The sequence below is a fragment of the Hyaena hyaena genome, unplaced genomic scaffold, assembly GCF_003009895.1.
Source record: "Hyaena hyaena isolate Hyena2069 unplaced genomic scaffold, ASM300989v1 scaffold_28, whole genome shotgun sequence".
Lineage (NCBI taxonomy): Eukaryota > Metazoa > Chordata > Mammalia > Carnivora > Hyaenidae > Hyaena > Hyaena hyaena.
The window spans coordinates 982,266-1,003,033 of record NW_024080660.1 but is presented as its reverse complement, the minus strand read 5'-3'; the positions used below and the strand labels follow the sequence as shown (position 1 = coordinate 1,003,033).

The following is a 20,768-nucleotide window of genomic DNA, read 5'->3' as shown; positions in this document are numbered from 1 at the left end:
TGTTTTTACCAACATTAGATGAAAATATCAGGGTGCAAAAGCACCAGGAGCAACAGAGGACAGGGAAGCTAACATCTAGACCCTGAGCTTCCCAGAAGAGAGTGAAACCAAGAAGCTATTTTTCCCCAACTTCTAGTAGTTAACCATCAATTAATTAGAGTTGACATAAAGGATAAAATCGTTTTGCTAGTCCTATTCTACCTTCTCTTCTCCTTCATTTCCTAGCTCTGATGGGTCAAAAATCTTCTCTACCTCAAAAATGCTTCCTCCAATCAAACTGTTTTCTGTATCTCAAAGGCCTGGGCTTTAGTTCAGGTCCCTGGCTATTTTAACAGCCTTCTAAGTGCTATCTCTTTCACACCACCACCAGAGCGACTTTCTGTAACACAAATCTGATGGTATCCCTTCTGGTTTAAACCCTATACTGGGTAGCTCCCTATCATTTCCAGGACAAAGTACACACTTGGCATGACATAAAAGGTCATTCATACCCTGTCCCCATCTAACTCTCTGGTCTCATTTCCCATCATTCTCTAACACATTTCTAATTTCTAAAGCTACAATCAAACCCCTTGCTTTTCCCTAAGCATATCACGATGCTCTCACATTCCCTATTAACATCCTGTTATACTTTCATATATACCACCTTATAACATGCCCTTCATATGCCTGCTTAGTAAATTCCTTCAAAACTCAGCCTAAGAGTAGGATCAAGCTTGCTGTCTCTATATTCCTAAAATAGGTATATTATAATTTGGTTATTTTTCTATAATCCCCAGTAGAAAGCAAGCCCCTAAAGGAAACTCTTTAATCACAGTAGATAATACACAGTACAGAGCAGAAGCTCCAGAAATAAGCTAAATAAGTTAATAAAAGACCTGAATGGCTTTAGTTGCATTATGAATATAAAAGATTTTGGTGAGATCATCTGGCAAAATAAACACCAGTCATCGAGTTATTCCTACAAGAAAGTAAACCTGGAGTTCTAAATAAATTATTACAAATATACGCTAACTCGAACAGAATAAACATGGTTATAAAATATCAAAAGATAACATGAATTGGTAACTAAGATATATATATTACATTACTTAGAAACAATGGAATCCAAATTAGGTTCATGATTTTTGGGAAAGAAAAAATTGAGATCGAGCAGCACGGGTGAATTTTAAAAACCCTCTTCACATTTAGGAGAATTTAAAATAATTTTCACATTCACTCTTCGCAGATGACATGATACTCTACATAGAAAACCTGACAGACTCCACCAGAAGCCTACTAGAACTGATCCAAGAATTCAGCCAAGTTGCAGGGTACAAAATCAACGTACAGAAATCGGTTGCATTTTTATACACCAACGATGAAGCAACAGAAAGAGAAATCAAGAAACTGATCCCATTCACAATTGCACAAAAAACCATAAAATACCTCGGAATAAACCTAACCAAGGATACAAGAGATCTGTATGATGAAAACTATAGAAAACTTATGAAGGAAATTGAAGAAGACACAAAGAAATGGAAAAACATTCCATGCTCATGGATAGGAAGAATAAATATAGTTAAGATGTCATTACTACCTAAAGCACTCTACACATTCAATGCAATTCCAATCAAAATTGCACCAGCATACTTCTCAAAACTAGAACAAACTATCCAAAAATTTGTATGGAACCACAAAAGACCCCGAATAGCCAAAGTAATACTGAAAAATAAAACCAAAACGGGAGGTATCACCATCCCAGACTTCAGCCTCTACTACAAAGCTGTCATCCTCAAGACAGTATGGTATTGGCACAAAAACAGACACATAGACCAATGGAACAGAATTGAGAACTCAGAAGTGGACCCAAAAGTATACAGCCAACTGATCTTTGACAAAGCAGGAAAGAATATCCAATGGAAAAAAGACAGCCTTTTTAACAGATGGTGTTGGGAGAACTGGACAGCAACATGCAGAAGAATGAAACTAGATCATTTTCTCACACCATGCACAAAAATCAACTCAAAATGGATAAAGGACCTGAACGTGAGACAGGAAACTATCAACACCCTAGAGGAGAAAGCAGGAAACAACCTCCTTGACCTCCACCGCAGCAACTTCTTACTTGACACATCCCCAAAAGCAAGGGAATCGAGAGCAAAAATAAACTGTTGGGACCTCATCAAGATTAAAAGCTTCTGCACAGCCAAGGAAACAACCCAGAAAATTAATAGGCAACCAACGGAATGGGAAAAGATAGTTGCAAATGACATATCAGATAAAGGGTTAATATCCAGAATCTATAAGGAACTCACCAAACTCCACGCCCGAAAAACAAACAACCCAGTGAAGAAATGGGCAGAAGACATGAACAGACACTTCTCCAAAGAGGACATCCAGATGGCCAACAGACACATGAAACGATGCTCAGCATCCCTCCTCATCAGGGAAATACAAATCAAAACCACACTGAGATACCACCTCACGCCAGTCAGAGTGGCTAAAATGAGCAAATCAGAGAACTCTAGATGCTGGCGAGGATGTGGAGAAACGGGCACCCTCCTGCACTGTTGGTGGGAATGTAAACTGGTACAGCCCCTCTGGAAAACAGTGTGGAGGTTCCTCAGGAAACTAACAATAGAACTCCCTTATGACCCAGCAATAGCACTGCTAGGAATTTACCCAAGGGATACAGAAATGCTGAGGCATAGGAGCACATGTACCCCAATGTTCATAGCAGCACTCTCCACAATAGCTAAAACATGGAAAGAGCCTAAGTGTCCATCAACAGATGAATGGATCAAGAAGATGTGGTTTATCTATACCATGGAATACTACATGGCAATGAGAAACAATGAAATCTGGCCATGTGTAGCAACATGGATGGACCTTGAGGGTGTTATGCTGAGCGAAATAAGTCAGGCAGAGAAGGACAAATACCATATGTTTGCACGTATAGGAGGATTAGGAGGAACTTGACGGAGGACCAAGGGGGCAAGAAGGGCGGAAATGGTGGGGGAAAGGGAGAGAGGCAAACCATGAGAGACTCTTGAATGCTGACAAAAACTGAGGACTGATGGATGTGGGGGGGAGGGGGGGATGGGCATGAAGGAGGGCACTTTGGGGATGAGCACTGAGTGTTATGTAGAAACTAATTTGACAATAAACTATTTGTAAAAAAAAAAATAAAAAAAAAAATAATTTTCACAGACAAGTTATGCTCATAACTTTGCAAGGCATTATTATACAAGGGTGACTAGAAATTAATATCTCATCTACTATTGTAATGTTACATTTATATAATCCTCTTCCTCTAAAGCACAATTTTTAATCATCTTAAATAGGGGGAATTTTTTTTAAGCTTCTACATGAGTAAATTATACTGAGTTCCAACAAATGATGGCACCATGGAAATCCATAATAACTTCCAAACAGGATCAGTATGTTGGAAGGGAGAAAGGCAGGAAAGAAGACAAAGAGAAAAGGAATGACACAATGTTCCGGAGATACACTTCTCCGGAACACCTTGCATATATCCAGCAAAAATAATGGTAACTAGGTAACTTGCACATTCTTAAAAATCAAGAAACTCATATCCACCCAGACAGGCTCTGTCATAACTCTGCCTCATCATCTATTATTAACAGTCAAACAAGTCAAAGGCTACAGGTACTCTAGCAGAGGAAATTAACATAACCTTCAAGATAAGAACAGAATGGGTAAGTTACTTTGAAAAGAAGCATTGACAAATAACCAAGATTTAAACCACCAGTCAGATTTCCTGGTAGCACGCCATTTCTACTTCTTTCTACCTCTCCACTTTCCTATTACCTATTCCTACTATCCTATTTTAATTACCTTCCCATTATCCAGGCAAAGACAAATACACACACACACACACACACACACACACACACACACTATAGTAGTTAAGAACTAGGATTTATCATTAAAGTAGAGATGGTCTGAAGCCTACCTTCACTGGTTACTATGATTGCTCTGTGACCTTACTTAAGTTCTCAGAGCCCGAGTTTCCTTATCGGTAGAACTGAGACAATGTATTTTCCTGTGAGGGTTGTTCTAAGAATTAAATTATGAGATCAGTATATAAAGTGTAATCACCCTGCCTGGCACAATAAACTAAATAAAAAGAGCCACCAGAGACTCTGAGAAGTGAACAAGTATACAGATAGATGTAAGCAAATCCGAAAGATCTGAGAATAAACTGCAGTATTTTACACTAAGTTGACAGTATAAGAGCTCACAAAGTATTCCACAATGTTTTATTTATTTACTATAAGCAGAGAAAAAACAAATCAACAAAGCACCACTACTAGCACCACCACCATCAACAAAAACCAAAGGAAAAAAATATGAAAACTTATATCCTGATTTGTAACCAAAAAAAAGTTTAAAAATCCTTAACTTCAAGCTCATAGACTTTTCATGATCTAACCTCAACCTATTTTTTAGCCTCATCTCACTTTTATGCCTCCATGCAGTCAACACTGTAACTTGCAATAACCTAATTTCACACTTCGAACTTTAGTCAAACAACTCCTTCAATCCAGTTACCGTCCGCACCCCATCCCTATCCTACCCACTGAAACCCCATTAGTCATTCTGTCCCAGGATGCCCTCCCTGATCCTCCCTAGCAGAAGTCATCACATCCACCTCTCTGTTGCCAGTTGCTTAAACTTACGTTTAGAGCACCTACTTCATGCTAATGAGTGTTTTCCTGTAGGCTTCCTCCTCAATGTCATTCAATGGGAGGCATTAATGGTCAGCTGAATACAGACCACAAAATGTGATAAAAATGAAACACTTATTTATATGCAGGAATATCCTTCTTTAGGGTAAAAAAATATTTCTATCATTTATCTATGTTTTAACCACAGCTTCACTGGCCTTCGCATTATAATAAAGCAGGTAAATGGCTGGTAGCACAAATTACAACTTTTTAGTTTATATTTTCTAAATATCTAAAAACATCCATTATAACAATACTGAAACTTCATGAGAGAACATTTTATGTCTTACTTATCAAGGGGCCTAACAGCCCACTTTAATTTCCATTAGGCAAACAGAATATTCGATCTTTTTTGGTAAACATTAAAAGAAAGCAGTTCAAAATAAATTTTGTTTATATAATGATTGTTCCAAAACAAGATTTGATTAATAAATGTCATTTTGCAAGTCATATGAAATCAATCTCATTATTTCATACCACACATACTATATACATATATACACACATAAATATACACACACAAATATACACACACATTTACTTAATTGACTTTTACAAATATCGATTCTTATTTCCCATATATGCAAAAACGGTTGGAAAGCTGATTCACAATTAAGAGTATGATCTGTAACCAGACCACAGTTTAGACAGCTAAGTAAATATGACTTCAGATACTTAATTGCATAAACTTCAGATTATAGCACTGTAAACTAGAAAGTCACAATTCTAGCTCATTCAGATTCTTAGTTTTGCTACTATGTAACATTTCTACCTCACACAAATCACGTAACCTCTCTAAATTCTAAGTATCACACGTATAAAATGATTCTGGATTAGATAAAATTTCACATACATTCTTGATAAAAATCACCCACACCACCTGTTTAAAAATACATATCCAGGGGTGCCTGGGTGGCTCAGTCAGTTAAGTGTCCAACTTCCACTCAGGTCATGATCTCACGGTTCGTGGGTTCGAGCCCCAGGTCGGGCTCTGTGCTGACAGCTAGCTCAGAGCCTGGAGCCTGTTTCAGATTCTGTGTCTCCCTCTCTCTCTTACCTTCCCCTGCTCATGCTGTCTCTCTCTCAGAAATAAATAAAACATTTAAAAAAATAATTTTATAAATACATATCCAAACCCTTCTTCTAAAGGACCTAATTTTGCAGTTCTGACAAGAGGACCAGAGAACCCGGTCAAAGTTCCCAGGTACTCATGTTCCTCATTATTGGAAAGTTTTATACAGACTGGTTTCCGATTTCTAAGGTTCTTTCTGGCTATAAAATTCTGTGAATTTAAGATGATACTGATCAAATCCCCCAGTCCAACCTGACGATACTGAATGTCATACACAGGCAAGTTCATTTTGCTATGGAAGAAAGTTCAAAATCTTCTCTGTACCCTTAATCTATCTTTTTCAGCATGTGGCTCCATTTGCTCAAAGTCCCTCAATTTTCACATTATCCTAGAAACCAGTATTTATTTTGACAAATGATCTGTAGATAACATGATTTGGGCTACAACATACTTTTGGTTGAAGGACGTTCCCTTATTATTTTCATGTATACAACTCTCCCTCTGGTAACCATTCAGTCATGCACTTAGTGTTGATTCAAGCACATATTAAGGTCAATTCTCACAACAATATGCATTCTAACACTGTATATTGTTTTCATTTGTCTCTTACTCACATATTTATAACATTCAATAGGCAGATCATAACTACAATCCTTTCTAACAAGCCTACAGATGATTACCTGCTGAATGACTTTTAATACATTAAAATTATTAACTGGCTTTAAAGCACAGTGTCTGAAACACATTCCCATTGATGTAAATATAGAAGAAAACAGTTTAAAGGCTATACTCTCAAAATAGGTCTATAAAGGCACAGTGATAAAAAAAAAAATGTTCTCCAACATGTGTTCTCATTTAAAAAAAAAAGGCATTTTTCTCAATCCTCACCCACCCCAAAATTAATAAAAACTACTTAGTCAAACTTGCCTTACACTTATGTTGATACTTTTGCTACCACCATGCAGCTTTTTTCCCAAAAAGCTGTAAGGCGACATACAGAAATAAAAGACCCCAAAAGTACTAAGATACTGTAGAGATGAAAGTAGGGGGGAGAACTGTGAGTCAATATATCTAGTGCAATTAAACACACTGTTTTTCATTATACTTCCCAAAATTATAATGGAAAAAGAAGGAAAACTGAAACTTATTACTCTTATTACTCAAAAACAAAATAGAACAGTTTATTAAGGAACAAAGTTTTTAACAGTACTCTGAGAAATTTTCTCACATACGTTTTAGAAAAATGGTAACATAATATTACACTGTCATCAATCAAAATTTCACAGCAACAGAGAAGCTTTAAACGAAATTGTGACAGAAGCTGAAAGGATACACTTAAAACCCAGGTCAGTAAATGTGACACTGTAAAGGATCAAGATGAGGTAGTCAAATATGAAGTGTCCTAAAAACCCACAGAGAGAAGTTAGAAGTAGACAAACAGCAATTCTATATCACTTAAATCATGTTCCTCAAGCACCATTTCCTGCAGTCCATTTTAAATGTGTTCATAGCTATCACCAGGATCAATACAGTGTGAAAGAAACCTGACGGTAATGCAACTAGCAGTCTTCCAAACCCCTCATATTTTTAATTGATTCCATAAATACCTTCATATTTTATCTTTACATGCACAAAATGCACTAGGAAAATAATGTAGAAAATGTTGTTTTTTTCTCACTAAAGAAGACCTAAAATACAGAATCTAACCTAAGGACAACTAAGTTACCTGACTGATCTAACAGTGTCTGAAAGAACAGCTACTAAGCAAACACAGATTCACAAAGTCATTGATGTGCTTTAAAACGATGTACTTGGCCCTGAAATAATGGAAGTGGAAATAATCACAGCAGGAGCATCCAATAGTGCAGTGATTCTAGAGAGGTCGAACGTGAGGTACTGTGAGGACACGAAGAATTCTGCTCACCCCTGGTGCCAGCAAACTGTTCACATATATGATATGTACACAAAGCACAATATAAAAATCAGAAGGTAACCCACGGAGTGAATTTAGAGCCATCAATGAAACTGAAAATCTCATATCAGAAAATAAACATTCTTAGTTACTCTTAATAATTCTATTATAAATCTATAACTAAATTCATTAACTAAATTTTTCTCAGGACATAATTCGCTATTCCTCTTAAGTAACAAAATAGTCCATTTTTTTTAAAGAAGGAAAATGGGCAGAAAGTAGGTCACCACTTCATTTAGTACTCGATTTGGTAATCTAATTTTTGTTCATTCTTCTTCAACTTCATAATTTCATAGATTTCTAAATATATTCTTCTGTATGTATCTTCCCTTCTACAACGTCTCTCAAACAAGAACATGATTTAATCAAATGTGCAAATTTTTCCTTCTAATACCTGACAATGTTCAGTGTTTTGTGAACCTAAGAGAAAGTAATACACCAAAGTGAAGTAGCATACAATGAACCTAAACTTTGCATTTGTCTCCAGAGCTATCAAGACAAAGCTCCTGCCTGCTTGTCCCAGGCCAGCTTTACGTGCTTCACTGTGTGTGTCCTCCACAAGAATGTATTACTGGTTACTAAATAAACTAAAATATATGATATGCAAAAATTTACCAAGAGGTCATTCAAGCATGTAAATGAGCACTTACAAATGTCATCTCTTTCCTAACAAGAATAAAATCAAGGATACACTTTCTCTCTCTTCTAAATAGTCTCTATGATGGAAAAATTATGTTTTTAAATTAAATAAAAATCACTTTAAAATAGCTGGAAAGAACTTAATTGTTTCTCCTGGGTATTAGAATGGCACCATTCCAAATGAATCTTCCTCGATTTGGAAACGAGATTCATAAGAAAATGATAGTTTTTAAACTCAAAGCAGAGAGGACAATCCAATTTCAAAACACATTTCCCTCTGTTATATGATATAATTCACACTCAAAGTATATACTTCAAACTAAGTAATCTTGGGTATGCAAAGACTCACCATCTGTATGGGTTTCTTGTGCAGATCTCGTTCAGTTACCAGTTTTTCTTGGTCAGTTACATAAAGACCTTTCTGCGCTAAAGCCTGGATTACAGCATCATGGCCCAGAAGGGGTTTCGCAGCATCACTCTTGAGAATGAGACTCCCAGCACGACAGTATAGTTCAGCCGACAGAAGCAAATTAACCACGGGTGGTTTGATGTGTTCCTGGTCATACTGATCTGTATAAAATGGTTCTCGAAGTTCCTCTGGCACATTTTCTATAAAGATTAAGGGGGGGAAATTCTTACAATATGTTTACAAAGAAACACAACTTATTTGAGAATTATTATGTCACAGAAGATTCCTTCTAAAAATAACAATACCCTTTAACTGAAAAGGTGATTTATTAGAGCTTGGCAGCTAATTTGGAATGGAAAAGAGATAGAAATTTGCTTTACAGAAGATACTGTTCCGAGTATACGCTAAAAAGAGACTACAAAGCAAACAGAAAAGTTTTCTAAGTCTAATGACTCTGGGGAAAGTATTCCCACATACATGCTCAAATCCACAGAATGTGATAAAAGATTCCTGAAAACTAATTTCAGTGAATACCCTCACATTCAAGTAGTCGATCGGGAAATGCACGTAATGCCTACTGCAGGGGAATGCGAGGCCTTGCCAACTGACCACATAAAATCATTTGACCAAAGCAGTGTAGCTAATCACTTACAGAACAGAAACTGCCTAACTTATTCTCTCCCTTTCTCAGGCTCTCTGGTCTCTCATCCTTCTTGCTTAGCCTGAGGAATCTATTAAGGGGCAGTTACAGCTATAGTTTAGGGGAGAACTACTCTCAAAAATCCCTTACCCTACGGACGCCTGGGTGGCTCAGTTGGTTGAGCACCTGACTTCAGCTCAGGTCATGATCTCACAGCCTGTGGGTTTAAGCCCCATGTCGGACTGTGCTGACAGCTCAGAGACTAGAGCTGCTTCAGATTCTGTGTCTCCCTCTCTCTGCCCATCCCTCGCTCATGCTTGCGTGCATACGCGCACTTGCTCTAACAATAAATAAACGTTTAAAAAAAATTTTTTTTTAATCCTTTAACCTAGAGGGACCTGGGTGACTCAGTCGGTTAAGTGTCTGACTCTTGGTTTCAGCTCAGGTCATGATCTCACAGTTCACAAATTCTAGTCTCGCGTCAGTCTCTGTGCTGGCAGGCAGTGTGGAGTCTGCTTGGGATTCTCTCTCCCCTCTCTTTGCCCTTCTCCCCTTTCTCTCTCAAAAATAAATAAATAAATATATATTTTTTTAAATCCCTTAACCTAGTAAATCACTGTTCTCTCTACTTTACCACTCCCCATCTTACCCCAAAAAGCCCTTCTGGACATCCAACTGACACATTCAATGGAGACACAGAAAGGAGAGTCTACAAATGGGATATGAGAAGGAAACCAAATTCTTCTGAGTTTCTTTTCTGCTAGCCATTTCCCTTGAAGAATGTCAAGTCCCACTCTCCCAATGTCTACTTCTAAATCAACCTTAGGTGCTGCTTTTGCATCTGATGGCAGCCAGATTACTAAAAAAGGAGGCAAACAAAGCACTTCTTACTGTTTTACAAGGTATCTTGCCTCCTCTTCCCACTCCTTACCTGTGAGCTGTGCCCTTAAAGCCAAGACAAGAATGAGGTTTGTCTGCCAAAAGGGAAGCAGGCATCTAAGTTAAAAATTAACATGGAGCTGCAATCACAGAACCTGATAGCTCTGGCGTGACACTTAGCCATTTCCTTGCCTGCCTTCTCTTTGAAAAGTGTGGTTTTGAGGCCAGCCATTCCCCATCACTGATTTTAGGAGTTTTCTGAATAGATAGCTTTAATACAAGCTCAAAATAAGCCACAGTACTAATCAAAGTGAACATATTTTAAATGTATTCACAAAGTATTAGTATGCTCCTTAGCAATCTTCATCCTAAAGTTTTTGAAGAGCTCCTATTATTTAGAAAAATATTTTCGTCATGGGGTGCCTGAGTTGGCTCAGGTATGATAACAGGGTCAAGGGATTGAGCCCCGCATCAGGCTCCATCCACACTGATCATGGAGCCTGCTTGGGATTCTCTCTCTCTCTCTCTCTCTCTCTGGCCCTCTCCCCCTGCTCCTACTCTCTCTCTAAAAAAATAATAATAAAAAAAAATATTTTCATCAAATAATATTATAGTAATGATTGCATGTTCATTTTATATTCCAGCATGATCCTAAGGAAATTCAAGGAATTAGAAATAATCCCCACCTTCAAGAAGCCAATAATCTACAAAAAGACAAGACAAATAAAGTTAAGCAATTCAGAAACAATGAATGATTAAGCACCAACTGAAAAAAACTAAATGTGCTAAATGAACAATTATTCTAAATTAATAACTAAGTGCTTAAAGTTCAAAGCAGGAAGCATCATACTGGGCTCACTTGACTTCATCTAAAAGAAATAGGATAGGAAGACTAGCTAGAATTTGTTTGGTCGGGGGGAAAAAAAAAGGAGTCTGTCTAAACAAAGGGGGGAGCAAGGAGAGAAAGAGAAAAAAAACAATGGAACCAAACAGTATGGGTGGGGAAAGGGGTTCAGGTAGGATAGGAGTAAGCCGCAAAACTGGAATGGGAGACTGGGGATACGACAAAAATAGTATCTCTTTTGAACACATATATAATAACCAAACACTTGTACAACAGCTAACAAGAAATTACTTCCAGTTTTAAAGAAGAGTGATACATTAAGAATGATGTTTGGAGACAAATAATCTGGTCCTCACTACTGATAGAGGTAAGTATCAGACATAGATCAGGAAATGAAGTCAAGAAGTAGAAGACATAGAAGACTGCTTAAAACAAACCTAAAAGGACCCAGGAACAAAGCAAAGGGAGTGGGTGAAGATGGCAAAAACCAATAGGCCTGGGTTACCTGAGAAACGGTGGTATCATTAATAGAAAAAAGAAAATCAGAGGAAGCACTAATTCTGAAAGCATGATCATAAACTCAGTTTTAGACACACTGATTAGAAATGATAGCAAAAATATCCAAAAAGCAGCTGGGGATATAGGACTCTGGAAAGAGGTCAAGAGTAGATGTATCAATTTGGGATTTTGGTGACATCTAAAAATACCATCCTCATTTAATAATTGAAAACACTTTTCTTCCTTCACAGCCACATTAACCAGTGGTGAGCCAGCCTTAAACTTAATAGCTGCCTCAGCATGATATATAAGCTCAGGTATAAACTACAAAATACAGTGCTGGTATGTTAAATTTATATCATATGAACCAAAGAGAAGCTATTTTGCAGTACAACTCTAAAAAAGAAATTATTTATTTTTAAGGTAATATTGTAAAATGTAAGCCTAGTGGATTTTTATTTACTGTAACAATAAAGAAAATGACTTATATAAGTGACTCCGTATATAAACATTAGGTGTGCAAAGAAAAATTACTAATTATCAGGATTACAAACTTCTCTATCATACCTGTACATCTACCTAATATTCTTCTATTGCTTTTACTGATCTTTATAACAACTTGGTGAAAGTGGCAAATAAGACAATATGCAGATATATATTAGGAGTATAGTAATACTTACTAAGGACCTTTATGTGTCAAGACACTGTCCTAAACATGCCTTCTGTCATTCAATATTAATAATTCTCTTGTCCCTATTTTACAGAAAAGGAACCCAAGAACAGTTATCTTGCCCTTCACAGCTGATAAACCCAGTCATAGCTCTAAGCCATCTAGTTAAATAGTTTAACAGTAACAATGGTTGGGCACCTGAGTGGCTCGGTCAGTTAAGGGTCCAACTTCAGCTCAGATCAAGAACTCAAGTTTCATGAGTTCAAGCCCCACATGAGGCTCTCTGCTGTCAGTGAAGAGCCCACTTTAGATCCTCTGTCTCGCTCTCTCTCTCTCTGCCCCTCCGCCACTCGCTTCCTCTCTCACACAAAAAATAAAAATTTTTTTAAAATAACAATGGTTGGCCAACATCAAAAGGCTAGAAGGTAGAAGACATGGAGCTGAGGGGCTATTTCCATTTCACTGGGGCATACCCACAAACCTAAGTTATGAAAGTCTAAGTTTTCCAAAGATCCTGATGCAGGGCGCCTGGGTGGCTCAGTCAGTTAAGCATCTAACTTCAGCTCAGGTCATCATCTCCCAGTTCATGAGTTCAAGCCCCATATCTAGCTCTGTACCGACAGACCCTGCTTGGGATTCTCTCTCTCCCTCTCTCTCTGCCCCTCCCCTACTCATTCACATGTGCACTCTTGCTCTCACTCTCAAAATAAATAAAAATAAACTTTAAAAGAAAGAGTTTAAAAAGATCCCGATGCAAGAAAAAGGGAAAAGATGCACAGCAAGCCAAAGAACATTTCACAAATATGACAAAAACAGATTTTCCCACCCCCCAAAAGAATGCAAACTGCATATTGAGTAATATAAAATAGGTCACTTTCAAAAACAAGTCTTAAAGAACCAAGCAGGCTTAAAAGACTTCAAAAATGCCTATCATTTTGCCAACTATACAAAACTAATTTTTTTAAGTTTGGAATTGTAGCACATTGTCAAACAAATGAACTGAAACAACATTTTAGAAAAGAGACAAAATCAAAGATAAAAGGTTTCACCCTCTCCCTCACCTCCAGAATGCAAAAGGTAAGAAATTAATGTGTATGAAATGGATGAGTGAATCACCACTCCTAGAATTGCAAAGGATAAGAGACAAGTTTTTCTTGTGTACCAGGACTTAAGCAGAACTTACCTTAATCATATTATTATAAATCCTAACTAGATCTAAGTTTTGAAATTAACAATCACCTGCAATGCTTGAAGTACAAGGGAGTAGACAGTAAATTGCTCAAGGCAATGTTCTACAAAGATGGGTTAGTTACTAGTTGCATACATATGCCAGCAAATGATACAGATTTCTTTAAAATAATGAAGGGTAGAGAGGTAAGAGGGGAATGCATTTCAAAAATTATCACCACGCTTGGTCATGGGAACATTGCCTTATTTTCCAAACCTAAAAAATTATTCCTAAAACAATTACTGAAAGAAAACTAGTGAGTTTCAAAAACTCCATCTGAAAATAAGCCATAGACCTTGAACGTGAAATTAACCAAGACCTAAAAATGATCAATAATATGAAAAAAAACCAATAGTACCAGTAATCAGATAAAGTTACAAGTCATTTTTTATCTACAAGGATGGAAAATTATTTTTTAAAACCTACTATTGACAAAGATGTACTAAAATGAGTACCCCTATATATGACCAGAGGGGAAGGGCTATGTCTATCTTATTCACCAGGATATAAATCCCCAGCACCTAACTTAATGCCTGGTACATAGTAAGCACTCAATACATATTTGATAAATGAATGTAAATGTTATTCTTTTAAAAACAGTAGTCATTAGTCTTATCCTAAAACAACTCTAATATTTCAAACCTTCCCTCAACTCCCAGATTCTGTGCTAGTAATCATAATTCATTCCTTGCACCTGCTTTGAAAAACTTTAAAGTTCCATCCTAGGCCACTCTTTACTTCTGCAAAGAAGTAAAACCCTCAAAACCAAACCTCTTTTCAGTTAACCTACAGTCACTACCATTAGGAGGGAGCATTATAGGGGGCGCATGGATGGCTCAGCAGGTTGAGCACCTGACTCTTGATTTGGACTCAGGTCACGATCCCAGGGCTGGGGATGGAGCCCCGTATCAGAAGCTCCACCCAGGGCTCTGCACTGAGCATGCAGCCTGCTTAAGATTCATTCTCACTCTCCCTCTGTCTGTCTGTCTGTCTCTCTTTCTTTCTTCCCCTAGCCCCTTTCCCCTGCTCTCTTTAAAATTAAAAAGGGGGTGGGGGGAGCAGCATGATATAATTGGAAAAATTGGGGTTTGGGGTAAGTATGGGCAATGGATTTAAAAAGAGGAGTCTGAATTTTACTAGCTATTTGTTAAGTGATTTTGAGTGCAGTAATTAACTTCTCAGAGTTCAAGTTTCTCCACTTTCCGCAGATGTACCAACTCCTCCTCCTCCAGCTTCAACCTCCTCTACCTCCCCCAGCCCACTATGCTCCAGACACCCAAGTCTTTCTGTTGCGACAGCATGCCAAGTTCATGCCTTTGGGTCTATGCACTAGCTATTTCCTCTGCTTCTAACATTCCTGGATCTAATCTTCACATGGATAGCTCATTCCATTCAGATCCCAGCTAAATGTAACCTCCTCAGATATACCTTCCCTGACCAATCAGTCATCCTACTTTAATTCTCTATATAACAGTTATTACTATCCTATATTTGTTTATTTCTGCCTCTTTCCACTACAATGTAACCTCAAGGAGAGCAGGATACTTCTTTGTCCTGTGTCACTAGTGCCTAGAATAACAGTGCCTGGAACACAGCAGGCATTCAAATGTTTACTAGAAGAATGAAAAGTACCTAAACATTGAGCTTTGCCTTCAAATGAGATGCCAATTAAAAGTGAACTCCCTCTACCCTTCCACTTACCAAATGATGTGTTAAGTGCTGTTCAGCATTCCTGAGCTTAAATTACCTCCTCTACTACTCCCACTACCCTGTAAAACTAAAGTATCTCTTCTGAGCCCCAGATCCTCATAAGCCAACTACCCTACTCAACTCTTCACTTGGATGTCACAAAGATACCCCAAATTCAAAATGGGTGCCAAGTTTCTCACTGACAAGAGGAGCTACAAATATAGGAAGGGACTAGAAATGAACTAGAAAGACTAGAATGAACTCTGTGGTGTTGGACTAAAATGCTAAGTGTCAGTATGAATACATGGTGTTTTATATCTGTGTATATACAGAGAAAGAAACAGATTTACTTTATGTTATGTATGCATGTGTATGTCTGCTAAACCCCACTTTCCTAGCTCTGTCTGCTAAACCCCACTAGCAATAAGCCTAGTACCTAGATCTTGGTTAAGGAAATGTCCCTTTGGCTAAACATCTGTTTTCAGGGGCTACCTAGGCCAACTGGTTTGTTTCTGGGTGCCTCCTGGGCACTCTTGCCCAAATCCCCTGGGCAGTGCAGGGATGGTTCTGGGCAAGGGGGCAACAGGGTACATCTCTTGGTAGAAAGACAAGTCACGGTGGCAGCAGTGATGAGAGAGGGTGCAAGGGTGTGTCAGCCAAGGGAAGGAAGAAAAAAGGACAAGAAAACAGAAAGCCAAAGAAGATGGCAGGAGGAGGAATGGGTTGGGAAACGGTCTCCAGTTACTGGATCTCCATCAATTCTTGTCTGGTAGCAGTAGATCTCTGTGCACATCATTTTTCTTCATACTGTCTGGGTGTTCTTGTTGGTACACTGCCAGCGCCAGCAGCCATGCCAGGATCTCATCATCATCCCAGTCATTCAGACCAAAGGCAGAGGGGATATCTGCCAAATAGGGGCCCATACTCCAAAGGAGGGTAGAAGAACACAGGAGGGGATGCAGCCCTGGTGGCCCCTGCAGAGAACCGGCTACTTGTACCACAGGGCAAAGGAGGTTTGGCAAGAGCTAAGACCGTGCCCAGGGAAGGGGCCTGAGGCCCAGTTCAGCATGCAACTCAGGGTGCTCAGTTTTTGAAAGTGTCAATATCATGAAAGACTAAGACAGACTGAAGAACTATTCCAGGTTAAAGAAGACCAAAGAGACAAGTGAACTAACTGCAATCCTGGACTGGATCTTGGAATGGGGAAAAAAATGGCAATAATGACATTAAGATAACTGGCAAATCAGAATTTGGACTGTGGATTAGATAATATTATATCAAAGTTAAGTTTCCTGATTTTTATAATTTTACTGAGATTATATACAAGAAACTTATCCCTCATTTTAGGGGATAGACTGAAGTATTTGAGAGTAGGGGATGCAATGTCTCTCACGCATTCTCTAACAGTTCAGAAAATATTATGTATATGTAAGTATATATACATACATGTATACACACGTTTGTGAGGGAGGGAGAAGGAGAATGATAAATGAGACAAAATGTTCACAGTTGGTATATCTGGCTAAAGGGTACTGGGGAGTCCTTTCTACTACTCTTACATGTTTGAAACTATGCTGAAAACACTATGAAACTTCAAAATGCCCCAAACCAGTCTTTCCCTCCACACCTGTTCATCTTCCAGCATTCTCCACATCGATGAATTATACCACCATCCATCTAGTTGCATAAGCCAGAAACATAGGAGTCATCATTAATGCCTCCCTCCCCCTCAGCTCCCAAATAAAATCTGTCCCCTTCTCACAGTCTCAACTCATATCTCTTGGGTCCAGGCTGTCAGTGCTTCTCATGGAAATTACTTCATTTACTCCTAATTGTCTTCGCACATCTACTCTTGTCCCTACTTCAAATCATTCTCTACTACAGCCAGAAGTTGCTTATTGCCTATAAGGAAATTCAATCATGTCACACACACCATCACGAAAGTCTAGGGTTTTCAATGATTTCCAACTTCTTTCAGGATTAAACTCCTCCCTCTGACCTTAGAAGGAATTACCCATCTCTACCCACCACCTTGTATTACGTATCCCTGCTAGCCACGTTCAGTTCCCAACATCACACTTTCTTCCACTTCAGAAACTAAATAGCTGGTCACTATTTAGAATGTTCTTTCTCATCATTCTTTGTTCATTCAGAGTCTTGGGGGTGTAATGTACTTTCACTTTCCAGACTCTTCAATTCTACAAAAGAATAAGTTTGTAGTTTGTAAAATATAGGTGACACGTTTTCAGTATAGATAAGCACTAGTAAACAAAATGTTAAACATAGAATTCAAAGAATGTGTTTAATAAAGGTAAGTGGATTGTATCGTGAATGTTTAAAAAAAAAAAGGGATAAAAAACCCCAAGATACCTAATATTCATGAGGTATCTAGATACTAAATATTCATGATATACTAAACATATATGTAATATAAGGCCCTAAATACTCATAATATATTGAATATTCATGAGGCCAAACAAACAAGAGGCAATGAACACTAAGTATACATGAATACTTAATACCCGTGAGTCCTTAACTTGGCCACCCACTGGTATCACCCATTCTGGCCTACCAGTCCTCTGATCAAGTAACACAAAACCCAAGGCTATTCATCAGGCTTACTGTAACCCACAGCTGTGCCACGCTTGTTCCCTGTGTCTGTCTGATAGAGCAAGTGTGTGTCACTGGCCTATGTGTCACTGTGGGCCTCCTTGTTGCAACTTCAACTCTGGTCCTGTGACCATACCATCATCATTAGGAAAGGCTAATGTAGCAGAAAGAGATGGACATATAAATACTGTATACTGCAGGATTCAGAGAGTATGGTTCTTTCTCCCTGCTTGTACTCTATCTTAAATGTGTTAACCTACCTTATCTCTTTCTCCTTCTCACTGTAAATTGACTTAACAAACCATAGGATTTAAACATTTTAGTTAGGTCTGTGAGCCCTTCTTTTCTGTGACCTCTGGAATAGTTTGCCTCGTAATATACTTGGAGGCTACAATTTACGAAGGTAATTTCCCACAAAGGGTAACCATATACGAAAGGTGCCTTTTTAATTTTTATTTATTTATTAAATTTTAAGTAATATTCATGCCCAGCACAGACCACAATGTGGAGCTTGAATTCACAACCCTGAGATCAAGACCTGAGCTGAGATCAAGAGTCAGTCACTTAACAGATGAACCACCCAGGAGCCCCAAGAGAAGTTTCTATTTAAAGGAGTTTTCTGGCTAATAAATGAAATCATGATAGAAAGAGAGACAACTAGACATTAAGTACCTCCTGGTAAAAATACACACCATCTGTGAAGTATGCCAAAAAATAAACAAACTTGAATGTATAGAGTTCTTTAGATCTAACTGTCAATTTATAAGAAACCTATTAAACAATACAATGGAGATCCAGAATTGGGAAATTTTAAAGGGGAAATACTCCAGTTCCTCCAGTAAATAAATGGCAGCAAGACAAAATGAGATGGAGGAAGAGTCCATATATTAAAAAAAACTTAAAGAAACATATCAACCAATTGCCAAACATGACCCTTATTTGGATACTGACTGGAACAAACGAACTATAAAACAGAAAAATAAAAATAAAGATTTATGAGACAATCAGAGAAACCTTAATACTAAGGATATGGAGTGCTGTGACAGGCAGTGCTGTGGTGATGCCAGAGCCATGGTTATGTTTAAAAAGTATTCCTGACTTTTAGAAATACATACTAATATATTTATAGATGAAATGATACAACATCTGAGATTTGCTACAAATAATCAGTGTGGCCAGAAAAATCAATGTAACTGATAAATCAAGATTGGTTATGAGTTGATGATCATGGAGGTTGGGTGAAAAGTACATGAAAGTTTACTGCACTGCACATATTTTATTATTTTCTAAAATCAAATGGCTTTGTTTATCTAAAGAGAAAAAAAAAGAAGAGTACACAATTTCAATGATTAGGAAAGAGCTCTGAGTAGTGTGATACATGGATGTGAATGGATGTGGATGGATGTGAGGCTGGAACTACTAAAGCCATTTGCTACCATGAGAGGAGACAGTGGGGGAATGAAACTCACACAAAAAGGGCACAGCTAAGGGAATCACAAGAGAAATGGAAATACACCCTTGATCAAATCAGATCAAAAGCCCATCTTACCTCAGAACTTTTTCAGTTATGTGAGCCAATAAATCCTCTGTATGGTAAGCTGATTTGAGTTGGATTTTCTGTTACCACAAGTGAAGATACTGTCGGTAACTTTCAACCTACTATGGTCACAGTTCTGCTTCTACATTCCCCTCAACATGTTCTCAGCCAAGTCATCAAAAACTTCATTGCTGCTAAATCAGTGGAATTTCAGGAGACTTCTTGCTTAATCTGTCTCAGCAGCACCTTATACTCCCTCACCTTCAATGTTCTCTTCCCTATGCTTGAGATTCCACACTTGTCTGGTTTTCTTTCTTCTTCTATGGTTACTCTACGTCTGGCTCCTTTAACTGGCTCTCCTGTGTTAGGTTCCTTTCTCTCTCCTCCGTACTTTCTTTCAAAGTGACTGGCAGTTACTCTTTTTAATAACCACATATGTGTCTGATCCCAAAGATCTTCTAAATTCCACATATGAATTTTCAAGGGCCTAATGCACACACCACCATTTTAGATACTCCTCCGACTCCATACTGTTCTTTGATACACACACAACCTGGCTCTCTTCCATTATTCCCTTTCTCAGTTAACAGAAGCAATCTTGACACTCCCCACAATCTCATCTTTGTTCCCACATGCCTAATCAATCACTAAGTCTTATCTCTTACATTCACCCACTTCTTTCCACATCCACTGCTGCAATCCAAATTCCAGCTGTCATCATCTCTCGCCTGGACTATGACTTCCTAATTATTTCCCCCTTTGTAACTCGTAGTCTCCCTCAAATATATTTTCTACTGTTTCTGAGAGATCTTTTTCTTTTAATGTGGTAAAATATACATAACATAAAATTTATCAATTTAATCATTTTTAAGTGTACTCTAAGAGATCTTTTAAAAAACAGACTTCTATGGGGCACCTGGGTGGCTCAGTCGGTTAAGCATCTGACTTCAGCTCAGGTCATGATCTCACTGTTCATGGGTTCGAGTCCCGCATCGGGCTCTGTGCTGACAACTCGGAACCTGGAGCCTGCTTCAGATTCTTTATCTCCCTCTCTCTCTCCCTCTCTCTCAAAAATAAATAAATCTTAAAAAGTAAAAAAAAAAAAAAAAAAAAAAAGACTTCCAATGATGGCACCTAGCTTAAAATAAATGGAATAACGCTGGGTCCAGATGGGAAGGAGACTTTTCACTATCCTTACATACCTTTTAAGTTTTCAATCTGTGCCTGTGTCATCCATTCAAAAAATATGTGTCAAAAAGTAAATTTTCAAGATCTTATCATCACAATCTGTAGCATCTATTTTTTAAAAATGGAGGTGGCTAAAAAGACGATATTTCTGTTTCAAAGT

General features: G+C 38.0%; 1 protein-coding gene across 4 annotated transcripts in view; it reads right to left on the bottom strand.

The window, feature by feature from the left end:
• Positions 1-20,768, bottom strand: part of CAMSAP2 (calmodulin regulated spectrin associated protein family member 2) — a 116,529-nt gene that overhangs the window by 86,278 nt on the left and 9,483 nt on the right. For all 4 annotated transcript variants that reach the window (XM_039227511.1, XM_039227508.1, XM_039227509.1 and 1 more), the window contains exon 2: positions 8,766-9,025. In XM_039227511.1, coding sequence (XP_039083442.1) covers positions 8,766-9,025 — 260 coding nt within the window. The remainder of the gene's footprint in view (positions 1-8,765; positions 9,026-20,768) is intronic.